At 32.5% G+C, this 26,691-nt stretch overlaps 1 protein-coding gene across 2 annotated transcripts; it reads left to right on the top strand.

The window, feature by feature from the left end:
• Nucleotides 1-18,225: 18,225 nt before the first annotated feature.
• LOC139866626 (pentatricopeptide repeat-containing protein At2g20540) lies at nucleotides 18,226-22,272 on the top strand. Of its 2 annotated transcripts, none has more exons than XM_071854917.1 (3): nucleotides 18,226-19,938; nucleotides 20,080-20,169; nucleotides 21,619-22,272. In XM_071854917.1, exon 1 carries the CDS (start codon nucleotides 18,247-18,249, stop codon nucleotides 19,843-19,845), a length of 1,599 nt encoding a protein of 532 aa, XP_071711018.1. In that variant the 5' UTR covers nucleotides 18,226-18,246; the 3' UTR covers nucleotides 19,846-19,938; nucleotides 20,080-20,169; nucleotides 21,619-22,272. The 2 variants fall into 2 exon arrangements, with proteins under 2 accessions (XP_071711018.1, XP_071711019.1); XM_071854918.1 differs by lacking the exon at nucleotides 21,619-22,272 and adding an exon at nucleotides 20,854-20,872.
• Nucleotides 22,273-26,691: the final 4,419 nt, after the last annotated feature.

Below are 26,691 nucleotides of genomic sequence, written 5' to 3'. Positions count from 1 at the left end.
TATTTCAATTAATCAAGTCTTAACAAGTTTGATTGCTTAACATGTTGGAAACACTTAATCATGTAAATAACAATTTCATTTAATATATATATAAACATGGAAAAGTTCGGGTCACTACAGACCCGATAAGGAAAACTAGTCCCAAACCCGGACCAAATACCCGACGGGTAAACGGGTTTACTAACTAGCGGGTAAACGGGTTTACCCGCGGGTAAACGGGTACCCGTTTATTTTTTCTTTTTTTTCTTTTTCTTTTTTTTAGCAAATAAATAAACTACCAAAAGCATATTTAATCTATTACTCTGTAAAATATATGCTTTATTTATATGTGTATATTTGTACATTAAATATTATTTCCTATTTCCAATTATTATCACCATCAATTTTTAAATATTTTTATAAATCAGATTATTGATTTGAATGCTGATAAAAATGTGAAGTTGATAGATGATAAATAAATATATAAATTCATATTGACCTTGTAATCAACATATTTTTTAATTTAATTTTTGTTATTATTCATTTTTAATTATTATTGTTATTATTATTATTATTATGCGGGTAAACGGGCCGGGCAGACGGGTCTTTATTTAAACCCAGACCCGAACTCGAACCCGAATATTTTTTGAAAATCAATCCCATACCCGGTCCGAGACCCGTAGACCCGAACCAAACCCGGCTCAATTATGTCAGGTTTCGGTTTTCCCCGTCGGGTTCGGGCTTTTTTGCCATCCCTATTTAGCTAGCACATGTCAACCTCTATGCATATGTCCAAGATCAAAGGGGTAATGAAGTTAACTTCTTGGTGTATTAAGCATCTTTTAAAGGCTCTATATTGGGTAAAGAAGCCAAAAATTCAAATAAAAAGGAGCTCCAACGGATATGTTGAAATGCTGATAGAAGTTGTACGGTTGCCAGTACGGTCGACCGTGTGACTGACCGCAGTTTTGTCTGTCAAGTTTTTCTTGGAATATAAATACACCTCTTTGTCAAATTAGAAGACCACCTCTTTCCAACATTCTTTCAAAGTCATATCTACTGATCTCCCAAGCCTTAAGCACATATCTATGGAGAGATTATAAGAGAGAAAGAGAGATTCTACTTACACTAAGTAGAATTGAAATGTAAACTATGTACTTATCACCAACGAAGCATTGCTCCAATGGTACCGCGGTTACACTTGTGTACTCGCAGGGCTAGAGGTCTCAGGTTCGAGCCTCGTCACCCGCTCTAGGAATTGAAATATATTCCTTGAAGGTGGCCCAAAGGGAAGGTTTTACCGACCCGCTCCGGGACTAAGATCCGGCCCGCCTGCTCCTCGGGATGGTTAAAGGGTCGGATCCTCAGAGTGTGGTTCGGGTTTCCTGCCCGAAAGCACGTGTGTGTGTGTGCAAATGATGACTAGGCTTCGGTCCGAACTGATGCAAGCTTGCCTTTCAAAAAAAAAAAAAAAAAAAAAAAAAACTATGTACTTATCATTTGTATATTTAAGTTTACTTTGTAAGATACTTCCTTAAGGGGCCAAGGAAGTTAGATAGTTCTTATGATAGAAAACACCATCTTGCTTAATGATTCAACTTCCTTAAAGGGATCTAGGAAGTTGATCAATTCCATTGGAAATTAAGTTGGTGTGACCTATTGAAGAACTATGAGTGATTGTAAGCTTAGCTATAAGTTTATTTGTGAGCTATCTTCTTAAAGGGATCTAGAAGGTAGTTGTGATTTCACTAGGCTAGAGCATTAGGATCTTGTGGTAAGAGCATTTGGTGTTTGTGAATTCTTCAAAGGGACGTAAGGGTTCATAAGTAGCGGCTTCTCGAGGAGCTAGTGTTGTATCCGGACCCTCCACCGGATTTGGGGTATCATAGTGAAGAAAACTCTCAATTCGTAGAATTGGGGAGTGGATTAACGTGGATTAGTTAACATCCACCCGAACCACTATAAATTCTTGTGTTTGTGCACTTATATTCTTTACATACTTGCATTAACAAACACAAACGCTTCCACGCTTAAAACTTATGTTTTAATTGTTAAAGATTTCGAAAAAGTTTTAAGAAACCACTAAGTAACTATTCACCCACCCCCCCCCCTCTAGTTACTTACACCTACACCAAGCACAGCCTTAATATCTGCAGGTATTTGCCTAGCTATAGCATCAGAATTTTTCTTAGATGATACACACCAAGATTTATAAATCTTTTCATACTTATTTGCTCTTTCTCTAATTTTCCTTTTCTCATCATCACATCTTATAATCTCCTTATTAAAACTAGATTTGTATGCCGCCAACTCAATTCTACATTGCTCTGTTTCACTTATGTGTAAATCTTTCTCTCTAACTATGGCTTTAAGATCATTTAGTTCAGATTTTAATCTTTTGTTTTCATCTAGGCATGATTTAAAGTAATTCAACAAATACTGAAACATGCTTATTTTTTCATTAATGACACAGTGAACAAAATTTTGTACCTTATAGGCAGTAGACTTATCACTATTTGATTGACTATAAATTTCTCAGCAATTTTCAAATCAGATTCAAATTGACTAGATGACTTCTCCTGTTCAATAACAGCCATCAAACACTTGTCTTCCTCTTCATCAGATGATGAATCTTCATCATCCCAAGTTTCTGTGTAGAGAGCCTTCTCAGACTTTTTCACCACAGGCTTTACTCCTTCATTCTTCAAGTTCTTGTACTTCTGCTTGTACTTCTTTGGTTTTTCCAAAAACTTACCAGAGTCTGAACTAGAATCAACCTTGGACCATCACTTTCTTCATCTGATTCAGCCTTGGTAGAATAGCTTGAAAATAGTTCTTTGTTTCGTTTGGTTGTTGCAACTAAAGCAGCATCTGGATCTCTGGCTATCTTCTTAGCATTGATCTTCTTCTTTAATTTGGTTTCCTCAAAATTTATAAAGACCCCAAATAACCCACTGAGATCATAATTATCCAACTTCTCACTTACTACCATTAAGGTAATGATTGAGTCAAAAGTTTCTGGAAGTGCATCAACAAACTTTTGACACAATTCTGCTTGAGTCTTTATTACTCCAGCACCTTCCAGATCATTAATCAAAACCTGAAATCTTGAATGAAGATCAAACAATGATTCCTTTGGTTCAGCAGTAAAATTTTCATACAACCTCACAAAATTCTTCTTCTTTTGAGTTTTAACCACAGTGACCCCTTTAAAATCATTTAGCAGAATATCCCACATAGCTTTTGCAGTTTTAGCGTGTCCTACCTTTCTCAAGATAGGAACAGAAATTGCATTGCCAATAATACTTCTGATTTTGTTATCTAATCTATAAAGAACACCATCTTGTTCTGTCCACTGAGTTCTTGGAGTTTGAACAAACTCAGCAGGTTTGACCACCGTACCATTAGCATTGTTAATTTCTCCCGTCCATTTACCTGAAATAATTGGTCCTTTAGTTAGAACTCTTTCCATTTCATCATGAATTGAACCTAGATACCAAAGCAACTTTAGTTTCCAGGTTGTAAAATCAGTACCATCAAAGATGGGAACACCTTTTCCTGCCATAACTGAAGCAGTAATCGTAGTAGACATGATGAATGTGTGTTCTTGTTCTAGGTTTTAATAGATCGTTTAAAGAAAATCAAAAGAATTTATACCTTTAACCACTCTGATACCAGTTGTTGGTCAACAATCAACAACCTAGAACGTTTATAAGATCAATTGAACAGAATAACAGCTAGGTTATAAAGTACGGAATCAATTGAGCTTTTTCAAATAAATTAACACAAAGAGAATGAAACAATAGAGAAGAAAATTGTTATTGAAATTGACGAACTGGAATGAATTACATGTTCCCTATTTATAGATTTGAGAAATAAGCTTCTCAAATCTTATCGAATCAATTCCTAAACAACCATAGCAAAATATAAGGAAACAATATAATTCAAATCTCTTCAATTATCTTCTCTCAGAAATCAGAGATATTCGCTTTGATGTAATCTCTTCAATCTTATCTTTATTTGTTTCACGCGTATTTGATTTGATCTTGATCTCTGTTCAGCACCGATAGAATCTGTATTTTTTGTTGAGCAGAGTTTGTGTTCTTCAATCTTTCAGACTCTAAATTTACAGATTCAAATAATACAGACTCAACATCTTTGACTCATCAGATTTACATAATTCCTAACAGAAAGGCAACCAAAGATTTTATTACTATTTATCAAAGTCTGTACAGGAAACAGTGGCTTGAATACCACATTCACACAAATTAGTACAAGATAGGGAAAGTACGAGCACTTACACTTGCAAGCAACCGAAACAAACATCTAATTAAGGGATCTTCCATGCGTAAGCCAACAACCAAACTAAAACCTATTTTTTTTCGATCATTTCAACGGTGAAGCACTAAGTCCCAATAAACACTTTGTAGTTGAATAACAATAAGATGAGTGAAAAGTACTTGTAGTGAATTTTTTTCATTCTTAGTCTCGGGCAAAAGTAAATGAAGAATTGTGTGACAAAAAAAAAAGGTTACTAAGAATTCGATTAAAGAAACTCTTGGTACATTATTGAGTCGAAAATCAACATTCTGAAAAGTTAACATATTTTTACTTATGTCAGTGAATTTTCACTTTATTTGTGATGACCCGGAAATTTCCGATCAAATTTAAACTTTAATCTTTATATGTTCCCGACACGATGAGCAAAAATATGTAATGTTGAGTCTCGAAAGTTTTGAAAACTATATTCATATAATCAATTACCCTTTGACCATGCCAAACGATTCACGAACAATTATGTGTAAATAAATATACATGTATATATACATGTGTGATTATTAAATTGAGATATATTAGTAAAACATTGAACGGATTAGTTAATATGAAAATAAGCTATGAGATCTATTTTATGAACTTGGAAATGCTATCAAGGTATTGAATGAATAATACTTTATATGAACGTATTTGTTCGATGTAAGTTTATCGACGAGATTAAGAGATAATATCAAATGATTGAATTATCAGATACATTGAATTATGATTTCGAGTCTCTGTTATGAGACCCACTTTGAATTAGAAAACCCTTACTTTTTAACGGTATTTGGAATTAATGGTAAATTGATTTACAAGTAAGAACAAAGTATCACTTATTGGGAGTTAGACAAAAGTTAGTGGAGAATCGAATTTCATAATACTCGATTTATCATATAGAAGGAATAATTGGGATAAGATTCGTTGACTAGATAAACCCATTTGATATGTTATATTAAGATATATTATTTAGAAAGTTAAAGAAATTAAACTAAACATTTACGCATAAAAGAATGAAATCAAATTAAGTTTTAAAGCATAAACGTTATAGGATTTTTCGATTTTGTAAAGGATCTTAAATTATATAATTAGTTTGAAAGGATAACTAGTATGTTATTAGATGAATATTTTAAAAATATGTATAAGATTATAAATTTTAATTTAAATTAGTCATAAAACGTTTTGATATTAAACTAATATTAATAAATAGGCTTTGATAAATAAAAAGATTATGAATTATAAAAGTAAATGACCAAAACACTCAAAAGATTAAGTTACACTTTGAGTGGGTTAGTTTTTAATTAATTTAAGTCTAGTTGTTAATAATGGTACGTGTCACAAAATGTTTAATTTAAAATAAAATATTTTGACAAACAACGAGACTTTGATTTATTGAAGGAAATGACCACAACGCTCAACTTTATAAGTTATATTTTTATAAAGGTAATTTATTGTTATATAAGTCTAATTTTTGTAAAAGGTACATGTCACGTAACGTAAAAGGCTAGTTTTCTAAACATACGAAAGTGCGCCCGAAAAACTGAAAGTGGTACATGAGTCGTGAGACCACGACCGTGTCATTTTTGTAAAAGTTATATTTTTACTACGCACGTAAATATAATATAATATTTAATTAATTCTAAAGATTAAATATATTATATATTAATTAATATATAAATAAATCTATTACTACGTACCATATGTAAAGGAAAGTGTCGGCACGAGATTTTATAGTGCATATGAGCTGGATACCATGACATGCGAATATGAGCTGGGTTGGTGAGGCCACATTATAAAGCTATCCATTTCTCAATCTCTCTGTCTATGTATATTACTCCGTAATATTTACTTATTTATTTTATTTATATATAAATTTTATTATTAAGATTATTAATTTTATTATTATTAGTATTAGTATTGTTAGGAGTGATAATACTAGTATTATACATAAAATACTACGACAAGGGGTACGCGCGAGCTATTGCAACATGGGTTTTATGAGTGGGATAGGGCTAAGGAAATTATGGGTTATGGCTATGGAGGTGATGGGTATGGTTCATGGGTATGCCCGTGAGGTCAAATTTGGTAGTTATCATCTCCGTTGCGTCTACGTACCTTTCCTACAATATTGAATCTCAATATTGATACGTGAGTACTCCTAATTTAATTTTTACATACTAATAGTGTATCCCTGACTAGTGCTCGAGAAAATAGGATTATGCATGCTTGTATATTTGATATTACCATTAGATAGGTTATGTTGAATCTTAAAGGTTGTTATACTAGGGATGAGATAAGATATAAGATATGCATGTCGTTGGAAAGCTAGCGAAAAATTAATAACTTTTCATTTAGATATCGAATGGATTCGATGAACGGTTAGAAAGTTATGAATTAAACAATTAATTTCGTAATTAAGATTGCTAATGATAATTAGTGAACTAATTTTCTGAGTAATAAAAAGTGGTTATTTGGATTCTACTCGTCGAGTAGATGAATTTTCATATAAAGCACGTCTCGTTTCGTTGAACGGTTGTCAAGTTATGGATAAAAGAAGTTTTGTAAATTTTGATGAAACGTCGATACGGAAACTGAAATTCTCGCTGATCTGCGTTGTTTCAGATTAAAACAAAAATACCACTGAATTCTTTGTTGTAAGGTCTAACAAACGACTCTGGCTGTTTGTCAATTCGAGTCTCGACGATTTTTCTAAAAATCGACAAAGTTGACTGTTTGGTCACATTTTAAAATTCTAAAAAGAGTTGAAACTTTTTTATTAAAAATGTCAGTTTTATATCAGTTGTCATGGTCGGCCTGATGTGTGTTTACTTTTGCCAAAAATCATGTTATATCTTTGTGGTAACGAGAAATTAAAGGCTGTGACCGTTTATCAATCGGAGTTCCGATAATTTTTCTAAAAATCGCTGAAGTGGCCGTTTAGTAATGTTTGACCGAAAAATCATTTTGTTGTATAAGATATTGTATTGTTGCATGCGACCTCGTTTTTATTTTAACCTTTGACTTTTGACCTTGAACTTTGACTTTTCCCGTTAACTTTTCAGTTAATTTTTTTTTTCGTGTTGACTTTCTCTAAATACTAAAATACTATTTTATGATTATGAAACCATTTGTGTTACGTTGTTTCACACGTCACCTTTTACTAGAATTTTAACTGAGCATGGGTAATATAACATGTTACTATACTGTTGAGTCAGACTCGAGCATTAGGATTGTGGTACACTATGACTTGACCTAAATTGTTAGACAAATTTTGACCGACATATAAATATATATAATTAATATAGGTTCGTGAATCCGAGGCCAACCCTACACTTGTTCAATGATGTTATATGTATTTTTACTACAAAATACAGTATGGTGAGTTTCATTTGCCTTTTTACCCTTTATATTTTTGGGCTGAGAATACATGCGCAATTTTTATAAATGTTTGACAAAATAGACACAAGTAATTGAAACTACATTCTATGGTTGAATTATCGAAATCGAATATGCCCCTTTTTATTAAAGTCTGGTAATCTAAGAATTAGGGAACAGACACCCTAATTGACGCGAATCCTAAAGATAGATCTATTGGGCCTAACAAACCCCATCCAAAGTACCGGATGCTTTAGTACTTCGAAATTTATATCATGTCCGAAGGAGGATCCCGGAATGATAGGGGATATTCTTATATGCATATTGTTAATGTTGGTTACCAGGTGTTCACCATATGAATGATTATTTTTGTCTCTATGCATGGGACGTATATTTATGAGAACTGGAAATGAAATTCTTGTGGTCTATTAAAATGATGGAAATAGATGATTATGATAAACTAATGAACTCACCAACCTTTTGGTTGACACTTTAAAGCATGTTTATTCTCAGGTGTTAAAGAAATCTTCCGCTGTGCATTTGCTCATTTTAAAGATATTACTTGGAGTCTTTCATAGCATATTTCGAAGAACGTTGCATTCGAGTCATTGAGTTCATCAAAGATTATTATTAAATCAATTTATAGCTGGATAGTGGATATTATGAAATGGTATGCATGCCTGTCAATTTTCGATGTAAAGAAATATTGTCTTTTAAAAACGAATGCAATGTTTGTAAAATGTATCATATAGAGGTCAAATACCTCGCAATGTAATCAACTATTGTGAATCGTTTATAATGTATATGAACGGGTCCTTTCATTATTAATCATGTTATTTTCTAGCGTGTTGCTTAGAAATGTGGGCAGAACCAAAAGGGGGATAGAAGGGAACCCAAATGGTTCACGAGAGCGCTATGTTGACCACATGATCCATGAAGGTGTCAGTCTAAGGGTTGATCTATCATTCATGGTTCATGGCTATTTTATAAACATTCTTTGATATCAGAACCATCAATCCAACTATTATCTCTACGTTTCACTCCAATAACGAACTCCCTCTGTCCCTAATTAATTGTCTAATATTTTATTTCGGTATGTCACAAATTAATTGGCCATATCATTAAATAGATAAGGAAAAAAAGGTAAAGTTCTTTTATACATTTAAGTTATGTATGAAAGACAAAAGTTAACTAAAAAGTAAGAGGTAAAACTTGAAAGTAAACAAAAAGTATAGCGTGCATAATAGTGACGTTTTTTATGTTGTGTTTTTTTTTTTTTTTTTTTTTGAGGATAATTAACATGTGACGGATGGAGTATTAAATATTGCCTGATAATGCCAAAATGGTAAAAAGTATAAACGGAATTGTAAAATAGTGTCTTGGTGAAGAGTTCACAAGATCTGATATATGAGAATAATGCAATAAGATTTTCGTTGGGATCAGTGGTGGAACCAGGAAATTTTTTTTATCCGGGCTGAAATATTTATTAAAAGCATTTACATTCAGTGCAACTTTTTTTGGGCAAAATATTGGAGGCTTTTGGACAAAATATAAAGGGTTTGAGATAAAATATGAAGGCTTTAGGCAAAATATTGAGGCTTTGGGGACAAAAAATAGATACTTTCGAGGCAAAATATGGAGGCTTTGAGAACAAAATCTGAAAATCCAAAAATTTTAGGCCTAAATCCATATGTGTTTCCGCCCCTAGTTGGCATGTCACACTTTGTAATCCTAAATCCTAATAAACACTTCAATCCTATGGCTCATCACCTGTAACTCTGGAAGTAACAGGTCCAACAACATTACTGGTCTGCAGTTTACTAGGTCGAATACAACTGGACATCATGGAAGTGGGCTTCAGTTTCTTTCTTGGGCCGCAACACACCACAACAGGCCTTCCTCAGTACACATGCAGTGAATTTCAGATTAGCGGTAGTGGGCCTCACGAGTTTAACACTCGGACTCGGCAAGATTTTGAGGATGACAATTGACAAGGATAGATACAAGTGCATATTCTCATCGATATAATAATTTAAGTGTTATAATTCAGTAGGCTTATAACTACCTTTAGTGGTTTGATTCTTGATGTTATAATTCAGTAGGCTTATAACTACCTTTAGTGGTTTGATTCTTGATTAAGAATGCTAATAATGAAGTGTAAGAACAAAGATGATAATGGAGAGAAAGAAAGAAACACTTTGTAAGTGTGAGAAATGGTGCAAGTTTAATGCTTGCATTCATGGCTATTTATAGCAAAAATACCACAAGTTTAGGTAATACAATAATATTACTTTTGTGTATCAATAATTGACTATCCATTTATATATATATATTTATATATTATAACACTCCCCCTTGGATAGCAATTTTGTTTGTTGAAGATCAACGGTAAGTTACTGCCTCGTTAAAAACCTTACTAAAGAAAACCCAGTGGGAAAAACTTTAGCTAAGGGAAAAAGAGTGCAGCATGGAGTTGACTCCCTCTAAAGTAGACATCGCTTCGGTTGTTACATCTTTTGAACATGTCTCATGCCAATGTTATGAATGTGTGTTCTGAAAATAGCAGTTGGAAGTGCTTTCGTGAAAAGATCAGCAGAGTTTTTGCTGGATTGAACATATCTCATTTCAATCTCGTTGTCCTTAATGAGATTTTGAGTGTATGAGAAGAATCTTGGAGGTATGTGTTTGGTTCGGTCACTTTTGATATACCCTTCTTTCATCTGTGCTATGCAAGCTGCATTATCTTCATAGATAATTGTTGGACTTTTATCGCGTTCTAGTCCACAAGAATCAGTAATGATTTGTGTCATTGATCTCAACCAAAAACATTCCCGAGTAGCTTCATGTAATGCAATCACTTCGGCATGATTTGATGATGTAGCAACAAGTGTTTGTTTTTGAGAACGCCATGATATTGCAGTACCTCCATTTAGGAATACATATCCAGTTTGAGATTTAGCTTTATGTAGATCAGATAAATAACCTGCATCAGCATAACCAACCAAATCTTGTTTTGATTCGTTAGAATAAAATAATCCTAAATCAGTAGTTCCTCGAAGGTATCGAAATATGTGTTTGATCCCATTCCAGTGTCTTTTGGTAGGAGCAGAGCTGAACCTTACCAACAAATTAACTGCAAAAGAAATGTTAGGTCTTGTACAATTTGTAAGATACATAAGAGCTCCAATTGCACTAAGATATGGTACTTCTGGTCCAAGAATATCTTCATGATCTTCACATGGACGAAATGGATCAGTTTCAACATTGAGTGATCTAACAACCATAGGAGTACTTAATGGTTTTGCCTTGTCCATATTGAAACGTTTCAAAATCTTTTCAGTATATGTTGTTTGATGTACAAGTAAACCATTAGGCATATGCTCAATTTGTAAACCAAGGCAATACTTGGTTTTTCCGAGATCTTTCATTTCAAATTCTTTCTTTAGAAGTTGAATGACTTCATAGATCTCTTTATTTGTACCTATGATGTTAAGATCATCAACATAAACAGCTATGATCACATATTCGGATGTTGTTTTCTTAATGAAAACACAAGGGCAAGTAAGGTTATTTGTATACCCTTTGCTTATCAAGTAATCACTTAATCGGTTATACCACATACGTCCCGATTGTTTTAACCCATATAAAGATCTTTGTAATTTAATCGAATACATTTCTTTGGGTTTTGCATTTGATGCTTCTGGTACCTTAAATCCTTCAGGTATCTTCATATATATATCACTATCAAGTGATCCATATAGGTAAGCAGTCACAACATCCATGAGATGCATTTCTAAATTTTTAGAAACTGCCAGGATGATTAAGTACCTAAAAGTAATTGCATCCATAACAGGGGAATAAGTTTCTTCATAATCAATTCCCGGTCTTTGAGAAAAACCTTGAGCTACAAGTCTAGCTTTATACCTTGTAACTTCATTTTTCTCATTTCTTTTTCGGACAAAAATCCATCTGTATCCTACAGGTTTCACATCTTTAGGAGTGAGAATGATGGATCCGAAAACTTTTCTTTTATTGAGTGATTCTAATTCAGCTCGTATTGCTTCTTTCCATTGAGCCCAATCATGTCTATTTTGACATTCAACCATAGATGTTGGTTCTGGATCATCATCATTATTCATGATGTCATATGCAACATTAAATGAAAATTTCTCATCAAGATTTTTCATTTCATTTCGGTTCCATAATATTTTTGAATATGCATAATTGATTGCAATTTCTGTATTGACATCATCAATCTCCTCTGCAGTAGGAGTACTGATTTGTGGTTCTTCTTGAACACTTTCTTTTACTTCATTATCAGCTGATTTTCTTTTTCGAGGATTTTTATCCTTTGAACCAATTGGTCTTCCACGTTTCTGACGTGGCAAAGATTCATGAGTGACGTTATTGCCAGCTTTTGGAATTTCAATTCGAGCTGGAGTAATTACTGCTGGTATATATGATTTTGTCACCGTTTTTGTATCTGTAAATGCATCAGGCAATTGATTTGCAAGTTCTTGTATATGCATTATCTTTTGAACTTCTGTCTCGCAATCTTTTGTGCGAGGATCAAGATACTTTAATTGAGGTTCACACCATGAAACATCATTTTCTTTATTTTTCATTTCTCCCCCTAATCTAGGGAACAATGTTTCATTAAAATGACAATCAGCAAAACGTGCTGTAAAAACGTCACCTGTCATAGGTTCAATATACCTTAATATTGAAGATGTTTCATATCCAACATATATTCCCAACCTCCTTTGAGGACCCATTTTTGTACGTTGTGGTGGCATAATTGGAACATATACTGCACAACCAAATGTTCTAAGGTGGAAAATATTTGGCTCTTGACCAAAAGCAAGTTGTAGGGGGGAATATTTATGACTTGCACTTGGTCTGATGCGAATCAATGCAGCAGCATGTAAAATTGCATGACCCCATATTGATACAGGGAGTTTTGTTCTCATTATCAATGGTCTAGCGATTAACTGTAAACGTTTAATCAGTGACTCGGCTAAACCATTTTGTGTATGCACATGAGCAACAGAATGTTCAACAACAATTTCTATAGACATGCAATAGTCATTAAATGCTTGAGATGTAAACTCACCAGCATTATCAAGTCTCACCTTTTTAATGATGTAATCAGGAAAATGTGCTCTCAATTTAATAATTTCGGCAAGAAATTTTGCAAATGCCACATTACGGCTTGATAACAGACAAACATGAGACCATCTACTAGATGCGTCTATTAGGACCATGAAATATCTAAATGGTCCACATGGTGGATGAATTGGTCCACAAATATCACCTTGAATTCTTTCAAGAAACATTGGTGATTCTTTCTCAACCTTAAGTGGTGAGGGTCTAGTTATCAATTTTCCAAGAGAGCAAGATATACATGGAATCATTGTATCATGAAGGATTTTTCTATCCTTCAGTGGATGTCCATGTGTACATTCAATAATTCTTTTCATCATTGTTGATCCTGGATGGCCCAATCTGTTATGCCATAAATTAAATACACCAGGATCAATATACTTTTCTTTAATCACCATATGTGCTTCTGGTACATTTATATGTGTATAATGTAATCCAGAATTAAGTCTTGGCAGTTTTTCAATCACGTGATTCTTGTTAGTGATACTTAAATATTTCTCATTTTCTGCCGTTACTGACTGATAATCATATCCATTAAGGTATATGTCAGAAAAACTCAATAAATTTCTGCTTGACTTAGGAGAGAATAAGGCATTATTAATTAAAAATGTTGTACCGTTTGGTAATATGAATTTTGCCTTTTCTATCCCTTCTATCAAGTTAGCAGCACCTGATATTGTATGTATAGTTCCTTTCGTTGGTTTCAAATCAATGAAATATTTTTCAGATTTAAGTATAGTGTGTGTAGTACCACTATCTGCTATACAGAGATCTCCACTACTTGATTGATGTTGTGTTCCAGCAGAATTCATATTAAACTTCATATATAAGAAACAAACAGTAAGTATATAAATGTTACACAAAATGTTTATTACACACAAATAGATAAAACTGAAACATTTGACATACATAGAATTGAAACATCAAACATAGAACTGGAACATTTGATAAAACATATAGAACTGAAACATTTGAGAAAACATGATGACAAAGGTTAAATCGTTTTATTTATAAAAGAAACATATTAATTTAATTCAAGAAATCTTCATATAAATCAGATGGTTGCTCAGTGACTGTTGGATCAATATTATCCACAAAATTTATTTCCTTTTCTTTATCTTTAAGCGAATCCTGATACATCTTAACAAGATGTTTAGATGTTCGGCAAGTATTAGCCCAGTGGCCTATTCTACCACATCTGTAGCAAGATTCTTCAGAATTTTTAGAAGAATTTTCTTCAACATCTTGTTTAGTGGGCTTGTTTTGTGGTTGATATTTATATTTTCGTGGATTATTATTTCTTTGACCACCACGGCCACGACTACGACCACATCCTCGCCCATTACCATTACCATAAGGATGGTTTCTACCATAGTTATGGCTTTTGGCATGATGATGGTGATGGTTATTATAACCACGACCTTGCCCGCGTCATTGTCCCTGTTTATAATTATTTGCAGTATTTGCTTCAGGGATTGCAAGTGTACCAGTAGGACGGGATTGCTGATTTTTCATTAATAGCTCATAATTTTGCTCTACAACTAAGAGATATGAATTAAGTTCAGGATATGTTTTGAACTTTAGCATTCTCAAATTTCTTTGCACTGTGATGTTTGCAGCATTCATTGTGGAGAAAGTTTTCTCCATCATGTCTGCATCACTTATTTCATCTCCACAGAATTTAAGTTGTGAACATGTATTATACAGAGCTGAGCTATATTCATTTACTTTCTTAAAGTCTTGGAACCTTAATGTTCTCCATTGTTCCATAGCAGCTGGAAGTAAAATTTCTCTTTGATTATTGAATCTGCTTTTGAGACCTTCCCATAAAACATGGGGATCTTCTACACTCACATAATTATTTTGTAAGCATTCATCAATATGTTGATGAATAAAGCAACATGTCGTTGCTTGTTCTTTTTCAGAACAAGTGTTGTTTTCATTTATGGCTTCAAGAATGCCCATTGATTTAAGATGCATTTTTACTTTTATAACCCATGGCATGTAGTTGTTTCCAGTTGATTCTAAAGGAGTAAATTTAAGTTTTTTCATATTCGACATTTTCTATTAAAACAAACAACATGATAAATTATAGTCACTTTATATTCATAAGTATATAAACATTAAACATAAATTTAATATAACATAAATGATAAGTAGGTGACAGTGTCGACCATATGTAAGCAATCATTAATAAATGTTATATAACATAAATATAAATATTAGTAAACATAAATGATAATTAGGCGACAGTGTCGGCCATATAAATGTTAGATAATAGAAATATAAATGTTAGTAACATAAATGATAATTAGGCGACAGTGTCGGCCATATAAATGTTAGATAATTGAAATATAAATGTTAGTAACATAAATGATAATTAGACGACAGTGTCGACCATATATTATTCAGGTGGTATAACCGACCATATATCATTTAGGTGGCAGAGCCAACCATAATTAGTATTAAGATTATCGTGCTGATAACGTGTTATAATTCAGTAGGCTTATAACTACCTTTAGTGGTTTGATTCTTGATGTTATAATTCAGTAGGCTTATAACTACCTTTAGTGGTTTGATTCTTGATTAAGAATGCTAATAATGAAGTGTAAGAACAAAGATGATAATGGAGAGAAAGAAAGAAACACTTTGTAAGTGTGAGAAATGGTGCAAGTTTAATGCTTGCATTCATGGCTATTTATAGCAAAAATACCACAAGTTTAGGTAATACAATAATATTACTTTTGTGTATCAATAATTGACTATCCATTTATATATATATATTTATATATTATAACATTAAGTAATATTTTTAATTATTGCATTTATCATATGTCATTTTTGGTTATGTGAATCCTATTATTGTCACTAATATCGATTATTATAACATTTTATCAAACCCATATCGCCCTTACAAGTTACACCTACATTGAAAATAGCTATTTTCACTATTTAAAAAGAACCTTATCAACCAATTAAGGACCGTTTTTATAAGATTAAGTACGAAAATTCAATACAAAATAGTGTGGAGCTCACATTTCACCCGTTTTGGACCCATGACTTCCTTGACCAAAGCCGAGCTTAGTCAACACTATGCTTGATCCATTTTGTTGGAAACAGAGTTCTTAATAAACGAGATATGTGTTTGTTAACATGAATAATAAATGTAAGGGTGAATGGTATAAACTATAAATACCATGAGCCCATCTCATATGTTAGCTAATGCCCAATAACCTTAGTTGTATGTTCTCTCAAACGTTTCTAGTCATGTGGTTTAGAAATATAACACCGACCGAGATCAAGAAAGTCATGAAATGTAATCTGGTTTGTTATTGTCAATCAAATATTGCTCAATTACATATGTGATTATTGTTTATGATCTTACTCATTGTTCATATTATTATATCATTCGTTATTATCACCAGGTCCTTGTTATTATTATCCATAACTGAATCACAGGAATTGGCTATCTTATGAACCAATAATTGATATCAGAGTAGTTTTTAACAGATCAAGAAACCACATGTCATCAAAATGAGAAGATTGTTAGGACCAACCTACTCTCCACTCCAAAATATACAAAGTTTTTCAAGATTGTTTGAAACGAAGTAAATAATTCTTGAATATATAGTTCAATACTCGTTTTCACCGCTACTCTCAACTACTCATATCATTGATAACTAAATGACAAATATGAGTAGTTCAAGAAAGTTGAAGAGATCAAGATTTCAAGATTCAAGATCTTTATCAACGAATCACACACAACTCACACTAAGGAGGTGATTGTTAAAACTAGGCTATCGATGATAGCGTTTTGTTAAAGTCGTGATTATTATAACTTACTAGCATCCGTCACAACACACTTCTAGAGAGAGATTGTAAGGAATGAATTCTCGATAAATGAAATGTGCTCTTGGTGACAGGAATAACAAATGTAACGGTGAATGCTATGGACTATAAATTCCATGTGGTCACCTTTATATATTGGGAGTTGATTCGTACACCACCTTGTTTTTGTCATACACCACCAAAACAATTATTTAGACAGTTTTACTCTTCCTTTGAGAAGTTAAGGGGAGTTGGTGGTGAAGAAAATGAAGGGTAAAAATGTCTAAAAAATTTATTTAGTGGTGTATGGCAAAATAGAGGTGGTGTACGGATCACCTCCCTTATATGTAAGCTAATGCTCAATAACCATAACCTTATTCTATTGCAAAGCTTTTTTTTGTTTTGCTGGAAAACAAAAATTTTATGTATTTTTTTTAAACATAGTTCTAAGGGTTATGTTTTAGAAAATTTTATGTGCATGAGGCCACTCTTAACAGTTCGTGGTTGGATCCGCCAACCACTCACACCAACAAGCCAATGGTTAGTGGTTGTTTCACCGTGCTTCAAATTTTCGTTGGATGACAAATTGAATCACGGACTGGTTGCAGTTTTTGTTGTACATAATTCTTTTAAACTTGTACCCGTAAATAATTAATTAATTTAGTGGGTGTGAGGAAGTGTGTGATGGGTATGTCATGGTTGTTAGCAGTTAGTCTTTGGTTAGTGATCGAATGAAGTGCTGATGTGGCGCTGATGTAGCAGTCAGTGATAACATGACATAACGTCATGGTTAAGAATGGTTTGATTGATAGTACAAAAAGATTAGGAAGGTGGTTATTAGAAAATTAGTGGGGTAATTTTCAATAAGTATAACTATTTAATGCATGTCCTAAAAGTTTTTTGTTTTTTTTTTTTAAGCAAGGAAACCCTCATACGAACGACCTGGTACCGGGTGAATTGCGCATTATACGCACCCTCTAGTCACACTCCCTTTTTGAACAATTTGACATAGCCAGAAATTGAACCCGGGTGGTGTGCTTCATTGGACAACTCGGTGGCCACTCAAGCAAGCCTGCGTGGTTTGTCCTAAAAGTTTAATTATAGCCCTTAGAGCTATGTTTAGAAAAATCCAAATTTTATAACAAAATCTTTTTCTCCAAAAAAGGGAGAAAACAAGCAACAAATAGCAAACACGGACAAGACTCGAAAGTAATAAGGTAAACTTAACCACAAAATCTGAAATAAAACTAACTAAACCTGAGTCTCGTCAAGAACATACGGTCAAAACGACATACAAAATAAAGACAAGGAAATAATCGAGATAACAAACAATCTAACGATGAAGAAACTAAAGCCAAACCGGACTAACCGACAAAGTCATCCTCATCTCTAATTTTTTGACACGACAAAGGGAGTTTCTAGTAATGGAAAATATAAACGTATTAATGCATATATCTTTTTTAATTACATATGTGATTATTGCTTCTAATCGTATTTATTGTTCGTATTATTATCCATAATCGAATCACACGTATTGGATATTTTTATAAATACATAGCAGACTAGTCGCCTGTTAGTATAGCAGTATCGATGGCGGGTCTGCTTTCAGTCAAGGTTTTGGAGAACATGTTGATGCCCATCTTACAGAATTGTAAAACCATGAATAAACTGAAGAATATTCATGCCCAAATTGTGAAGTTTTCATTATCAGATAATAGCAATTACTTGGTGACGAAAATGGTTAATATATGTGATCAACATCAACAAATAGACTACGCAACATTGTTATTCAGACAGGTTTCACACCCAAATATCTACTTATACAATGCTATTATTAGGGCTTGTTATACACATTCTCACTTGCTGTTAGTGGTTAATACATACAAGCAAATGCTTACACAACCAATTTTTCCTGATCATTTTACATTCCCATTTGTTCTAAGATCATGTGGATTGCTTACGTGTCTTGATTTGGGGAAGCAAGTACATGGCCATGTGATGAGATCTGGTGTTGATTTGAATAAAGTTGTTCAAAATTCAGTGTTGGATATGTATATAAAGTGTGATGATGGTGGTATTAGTGATGCACGTAAGGTGTTTGATGAAATGTCTGAGAGAGATGTGATTTCTTGGAATAGTCTTATTTGTGGGCATATTAAGGTGGGCCGGATGAGAAGGGCTAGGGAACTCTTTGACGAGATGCCGGAGAAGTCGATTGTTTCGTGGACAGCGATGATTACTGGGTACGCACGAAATGGGAGCAACGCAGATGCGTTACACATGTTCCATATGATGCAACTGGCTAATGTTAAACCTGATTGGATCAGCTTACTGTCGGTGTTGCCAGTTTGTACGCAGTTGGGAGCTCTTGAGTTAGGGAAATGGATTCATTTTTATGCAGAGAAAAATGGATTGCTGCAAAAGACAAGCGTATGCAATGCTTTGGTTGAAATGTATGCGAAAAGTGGGAAAATCGATCAAGCATGGCAAGTGTTCGATAAAATGCCTCAAAGAGATGTGATTTCTTGGAGTACGATGATCGGAGGGCTAGCTAACCATGGAAAAGCTCATGAAGCTATAGGGTTGTTTCAAGAGATGCAAAAAACAACAATTAAGCCAAATGAGATCACATTTGTAGGCCTTCTTTCTGCTTGTGCTCATTCTGGATTGTTAAAAGACGGATTAAAATACTTTGATTTAATGAGGAACGATTATAATATTGACCCGGGAATTGAGCATTACGGATGCTTGGTAGATCTTCTTGGAAAAACCGGTTGCCTTGATCGAGCTTTTGAATTAATAAAAACCATGCCAATGAAACCAGATGCTGCAATTTGGGGTTCGTTGTTAAGCTCGTGTAGAACAAAAGGGAATCTTGAAATGGCGGTTATTGCTATGGAGCATCTTTTAGAACTTGAACCAGAAGATACTGGTAATTATGTGTTGTTATCAAACATATATGCAGATCTTGGAAGATGGGATGGTGTTTCGAGAATGAGGAAACTTATGAGAGGTAAGATAATGAGTAAGACACCAGGGTGTAGTTCGATTGAAATTGATAATGTTGTTCAAGAGTTTGTGTCGGGTGATGATTCAAAACCATTTTCTAGGCAAGTTTATCAGATGCTTGACTTATTAGCTTTGCATCACAGAAAATCGGTTGAATTTATGGGTGAGATAGTGATTTAGTTATCAATACTATTTGAACAAGTTGAATCTATTAAGAGAGTTGTTTGAGTTCAATCCTTGAGTTATTGGTGGCCTTGTGGTCCCTATGAACAGGTGAGAAACCTCAATCAAAGTAATTCATATATTTGCTAGGGTATACGCTATAGTATTCTAACAATGTATTGAGAAAAATGAATCTTTACCCTTTAAAAAGTGATAAATAATTGAGTTAAACAAAAAAATATGTTTTTTCAGGAACAACCTGCCGAATGTAAGCTGTATACCAGGACATCAGGGGAAATATGTGAAGCACAGGCAGCTGAAGCTGTTCCAAACAAAAGAGAGGCATGTTTTCCCTGCTCATATTCTTTCACATAAAAACAAATTACAATTCTTGAAAATGGGTTAGTGAAATTAATGATATTGAACTATGTACAAGTGGCAAAATGGGGGTGGGAGTTGGGTAATGGGTCAAAACGGGTAACGTTTGGTACATGTCTGATTGGATCGACCTGAAACACTCACCGTTCAAATAACTCAATGATTTGTAAAAATAATTAGATTTCTGATATATCTTAAAAGTTCATTATTTTGATAGTAATAGATAGAATTTTTTTGTTTTTTTTTTTTTTTTTTTTTTTTTTTTTTTTTTTTGTGAAGAAATTGTTAAGGAAGTTTACAATGCTGGTATATAGACACTCTTGGAGTCTCGAGCCGTTTGACAAACTTTTTTCATTTCCTTTTCAGATTCTTTTCTTGATTACATTACACCCATTTGATCTTTTACAAATCAAACACAAATCGAATCCTTTTCTATGTATGTATATATATGTATGTGTGTGTGGGGGAGTGTGGATGTGGGACTGTGGTTTTTTTTTTCTTTTTTCTTTTTTGTATGTCTACTTGAATTTACATATTAGTGCGCATTATATTATTCATGTTATCTGTCATACTGTTGTGCATTACTGCTATATGTGTCTTATTATTTGTCTTCTTTTTTGTCTTCTTTGTATGGGTTCATCTTCCTAGACGCACATAACTCTTACAGGTACGTATGCCCGCACTATCTCGTTTTAATGAGCTTTCCTGGCTGGAGGTCCTTTAGGAAGCAATCTCTTGACTCTCGAGTAGAGGGTGGGACGATCTTATCTAGTCACGGGTTCTATACCCGCGGATGGAGTACTGACTTCCCTCTAATCTAGGGTTCGAGGAATGATTGTCTACACTCCACCTCCCCCATACCCTACATTGTGGGATTGGGTATTGTTGTTGTTGTTGTTGTTGTTGTTGTTGTATTCTTTGTTCTTCTATCGTAACTAAATGGGTTGATATTACCACCTCTAATACCGTGTTTGGACTCAAAATCATTATGACATCTTTGGATTATCATCCACTATCACATATAATTCTTCAAAATTCTTTCAATTTTACTTGTGCTAGAATTTTTTTTATCTTAATGCCCTTGGTCTCAAAATCATAATGACCTGTTTGCAGAAATTAAGCTCAACGTTTAATAATGGTCGGTTTAGATATATATATATATATATATATGATGACGAGGTAAGCATTTTCTTCTTTTCTTCAATTTTAATTTGCTTATAAAAGACATGGTTCATTTGTTTATTTTTGTTAGCAAATTAAACTCAAGTGTAGCATCAATTTTTTGTTGATTTTGGTCAAACAGCCGATGAATATATTGCATAAAACAGAATGTTTTATTCCTCTGTGATGAATCAAACATCTATTTGTTAGAAGCTTTAAATTGTATGTAATAATTCATGTGTGTTTATGCAGTCGAGTACATAAAAGTACAGTGTTGATGACGGGGATGAAGAATCGTGCAAGGAACATAAAGAATAAAAATGATCGCTAAACAGATTCAATAATAGAAAACAAAACAGGAGCCAACCAACTTGAATAAATACAAGACCCAATCACATCACATTAGCTTGAATGTGAGTTTAATCAATTGGTTTAGAAGAACAGGATGCCCAAGATCATGTTACTGATCAATGGATCAGTATACACTGAAGCCAGCCCACAAAATGGATATTGAGACGAAGAACCGTATTTTTTTTATTAACCAAATTCTGTAAAATTGGCAGATGATTCAAGCAAGCTCTTCAAGTGAACGCATAAGCTTTCTTTGGATGTTTGATGTATGTGAGATCTGAATGGTTAAATCTCTCGCTGCAATTGCCTTGCTACAAAATGAGATTTTGGTGTTGGTGAAATGATGAGTGATAAACAGCGGCGAATCAGAACTCAATGGGGTCCGGAATTTTTCTTTTTTCAGTACTAATAATATAATATTTGATGTTATTTTAGTGGTTATTTACCTTAAAAAAATATATAAATTCGAAAGATATATTGATTCAAGTAGTTAAATTTAGTGGTGTTCTATACAATTAAAAAAACAAAAAAAATACTATAAGTTCGAAAAATATATCGGGTCATGTAGTTAAATTTAGATGTGTCCTATTCAATTTAAAAAGTATTATTTACATAAAACTTTTAAAGTATTATGTCTCGTGACCTTGTAACTTGTGACCTAGATTCGCCATTGGTGATTAATGGATCCTGCTCTTTTAACCCTTGTTCGTGTATGCAGTATGCTACTGAATGTCTTTGTTCTTTCGACTCATGTTTCTGGGTCAATTGAGGGGCTGAGGACCATATAGTGCGACTATAGTGTGTGTGTGTGTGTGTGTGTGTTTCTGGGTCAATTGAGGGGTTGAGGACTATATAGTGCGACTATATAGTGTGTGCGCGCGTGCGTCCTCGTCCGTGCATTATTTTTCTTTATTCATATTATATTCTTTCATAGCAAACAATGATAAGAATGCTTCTCATAAAATTAACTTAAGCTAACTATTTTAAAACATATGATAGTAGGATATATGTTATGCTAAACTACACAGATAATGATTATTTCAGAATCTAACTTTTGTTACTTGTTACAGTATCTATAATTTTAATCTAACTTTAAAAAATGGTAAAAGAAAATTACCCATTGAGTTGAATCAATTGGACTAGAAGTTTTTTTTTCTTTCCAATTAAAGTTTTTTTTAATTAACCTTCTTATTTGGTTGAAAAAATGTGTTTTGTTGTTATATTAGAGAAATCGTACTTCTTTTTTTGTTTTGTTTTCTTTATTTATTTATTTTATTTTATTTTATTTTTTGAGAAAAATTTGTCGGGAAAAATTATGTGCCATTATTTCTTTTTGAAGTTGCTCTTAATTATAGTTCTTCGATAATCATATAATTAAAGTAATGATCATTTGCTTACTAATGACTTCGAAATAGACTTATAGTCGTGAGTCGTGACAATGCTTTTAAGAAGAAAAAAAAATTGCTTCCAAAGTTGAAAACCAAAAATCAAAGAGCCGTTTAGTTTTCATGTTTATGGCGTGTTGTAGAATCTGATACTCTAATTCTTTATATCCTAGAACTAGAAAGCATAAAATATATCAACTTTTATAACTAAACACTTAATCTTGCTTGTTTAATACAATTTCTAGATGCCAAAAAAACATCACATGATCAGTTCTTATGAATATAGCACACCCATGTTTGATTTTAAATACATGTGAAAATGTTTGATCACTTACAAATATCTAAATTACCTACAACTTTACTTAAAATCTTCTCTTTAACAATAGATAAATAGGACCATATGAGAATTAAGTTTATTCCAACATATAATATGAGTAAAATAAAATTTATAACCATAACATATAACATATTTACAAAAACACAATTACTTTTAAGTCATGTTCTATATGTTAGAATGAATGAACCATTTTAATCGTGTATCGGTCCCTTAATTAAAAAGCGGGAGAAATTAGACTACTTTAACTGCCTATCCCTCTTTAACGATTACTAAAAAGGCAAATGGCCCGAAAAGGTAACCTATGTACCTAATTTGACAATCAAGGTAACTCCTAATTTGCCTAAGCCCAAAAAGGACTTCAATTTTATTTTTGCTCAAGAAAAGGATTACGTGTGCAAAAAATTTTAAAATTGAGATAATGATTGTCAAATTCATTAACGATCGTTAGTTAAAAAAAAATTGGTCCTTGAAGTTTCTTAAAAATTTCACCGATAATCCTCTTCATCATCTTCATTAATATCTTCATTCCCACCACCACCAGCACCACCACCCAAATTTTTGGGGTTTTCATCATTGTTCTTAGGGTTTTAACACTTTGGATTCAAGTTTGATCTCGTGTAATCATTGGTAACTTTTATTCTTTACTCTTTGATTAATACAATGAATATGAATAGTTAATCTTTGTGTTTATCTATCTTTTGCATGATAATGAGTAGCTAAATCATTCGTATCCACTTAGATGATTGAACCTAGGTGATGGATTGCTAATTTTATGATTATATAATTGATTAATTGTTCTCGTTGTGTTTGATTGAAGAACCACCGTTACTTATGCTTATGAATTAGTTTAATTACAAGTTTGTTGATTGAGTTAACGATACTTAAATAAATTAATGAGCTTTTCTAGGTTATTGACATATAATTTAGATTTGTTGAGTTATATGTGAGACGCCGGTGTAATTAGACAATAGCAATTTTAACTGTTAATTGGTTAAAGTAATTGTGAGGTTAAATAGGAACACGAAATTAACCTGAAATCCGATTATAACCTTGAATAGTTACAAGTTAATTGATTGTGTTCTTAATTTGCGTGAGGAAAACCAAAGTTAATAGGTTACACTGTCAAATTAACGTTGGTAGTTTAGGTGCCTAGATTCTTAATTGGTTTATTGATTTGTGAACTAGGATAACGACAATTACACTTAGGGATCAAGTTTAAGTAATTGTGAAAATCGACAGATAATTGCAATGTCACCTTATTATCAATTATTATAACGGATTTAATAAAAGCAATCCTGTAAGCAATTGAATCTAAGTGGATACATTTGTATCCATTGAATTTTTTGTTTACTTACCTTTCGCGCTATTTTAGTTTTAAATTTAATTTCTTTCATCAAAAATCCCCCAAATTACTTAGGATAGCTATTAGTTTTAAATTCTTAATTACTTTCTCTCTGTGTAACGAACCAGAACTTACTGTTAACTTCTACTACACCGATAGGATAGTTGCCTATATATGTGATAGTTTTAGTGTTATTTTCTAGTTTAAATATAAGAGTTAGATTTCGCATCACAAACAATAACATGATTGGTTCTCATTTATGGAGTAATTATATTATATATTATATATATTATATGGAAAAATGAATGAACAGTAAAATCTAGTTAGATTTAAATTTTGAAATCACTTTTCTTAAACCTTCTTTAACTAATATAAAGCACAGGGTCATTTGCCATGTGTCAACCAACTAATTACATGTTAATTATGTTAATCCAAATGTTAAGCAATGATTAGTGGCCTTAATCCACCTAAACAGCCCTCAAATTGTAAAGACCCGTCCTAATTCATCCGGACGAAGTCCATATCGATTATAAACGATTCACAACAGTTGATTATATCGCGAGGTACTTGACCTCTATATGATACATTTTACAAACATTGCATTCGTTTTTGAAAAGACAATCTTTCATTACATCGAAAGTTGACAACATGCATACCATTTCGTAATATATCTTACTATAATTGACTTAATAATAATCTTGATGAACTCAATGACTCGAATGCAACGTCTTTTGAAATATGTCATGAATGACTCCAAGTATTATCTCTAAGAAGAGCAAATGCACAGCGGAAGATTTCTTTCATACCTGAGAATAAACATGCTTTAAAGTGTCAACCAAAAGGTTGGTGAGTTCATTAGTTTAACATAAATAATCATTTCATAATTTTAATAGACCACAAGATTTCATATTTCCATTTCTCATAAACATACGTCCCATGCATAGAGACAAAAAAATATCATTCATATGGATTGAACACCTGGTAACCGACATTCACAATATGCATATAAGAATATCCCCATCATTCCGGGATCCTCCTTCGGACATGATATAAATTTCAAAGTACTAAAGCATCCGGTACTTTGGATGGGGCTTGTTGGGCCCGATAGATCTATCTTTAGAATTCGCGTCAATTAGGGTGTCTGTTCCCTAATTCTTAGATTACCAGACTAAAAGGGGCATATTCGATTTCGATCATTCAACCATATAATGTAGTTTCAATTACTTGTGTCTATTTCGTAAAACAGTTGTAAAAGTTGCGCATGTATTCTCAGCCCAAAAATATAAAGTGTAAAAAGACAAATGAAACTCACCATACTGTATTTTGTAGTAAGAATACATATGACGACATTTGAACAAGTGTAGGGTTGACCTCGGATTCACGAACCTATATCAAGTATATATATTAACATATAAATATGAAAACAATTAAGTTTATATATTTTGTAATGTAATAAGATTAATATCTTTGTATATAATTATATTAATACTTATAATTTGTTATAATACTTATATGTTATAGAATTTAATTAATGTTATATCAATATAAATAATATTATATTAGTTAATATTTTAAAAGCATAATATTATGTAATATTCGTATACTTATGATATATATAAATATATTTTTATATAGATATCTTTTGTTTGTAAAAAAATTACTAATTATAATAATACTAAGTTAATGATAATAATAATAATGATAATAAATATAATAATGAAATTTATAATAATAATGATAAAAATAATTATAATAATGTTAGTAATAATAATAAAAATGATAAAATAGTAATAATACTAATAAAAATAATAGTAATAATTATAATGTTAATATTAATAATGATAATAAGAATAATACTTGATTTTATGATTATAACTTTTATCATTCCTTTTTATTATGTCTTTATAATA

Source organism: Rutidosis leptorrhynchoides, chromosome 9, assembly GCF_046630445.1.
Source record: "Rutidosis leptorrhynchoides isolate AG116_Rl617_1_P2 chromosome 9, CSIRO_AGI_Rlap_v1, whole genome shotgun sequence".
NCBI classification, from domain to species: domain Eukaryota; kingdom Viridiplantae; phylum Streptophyta; class Magnoliopsida; order Asterales; family Asteraceae; genus Rutidosis; species Rutidosis leptorrhynchoides.
The sequence above is the reverse complement of the archived record's forward strand: the minus strand, read 5'-3'. Positions and strand labels throughout refer to the sequence as shown.

Excerpts from the sequence above, each read along its gene's own strand:
- LOC139866626 (XM_071854917.1), top strand. The coding sequence starts at position 18,247 with ATGGCGGGTCTGCTTTCAGTCAAGGTTTTGGAGAACATGTTGATGCCC.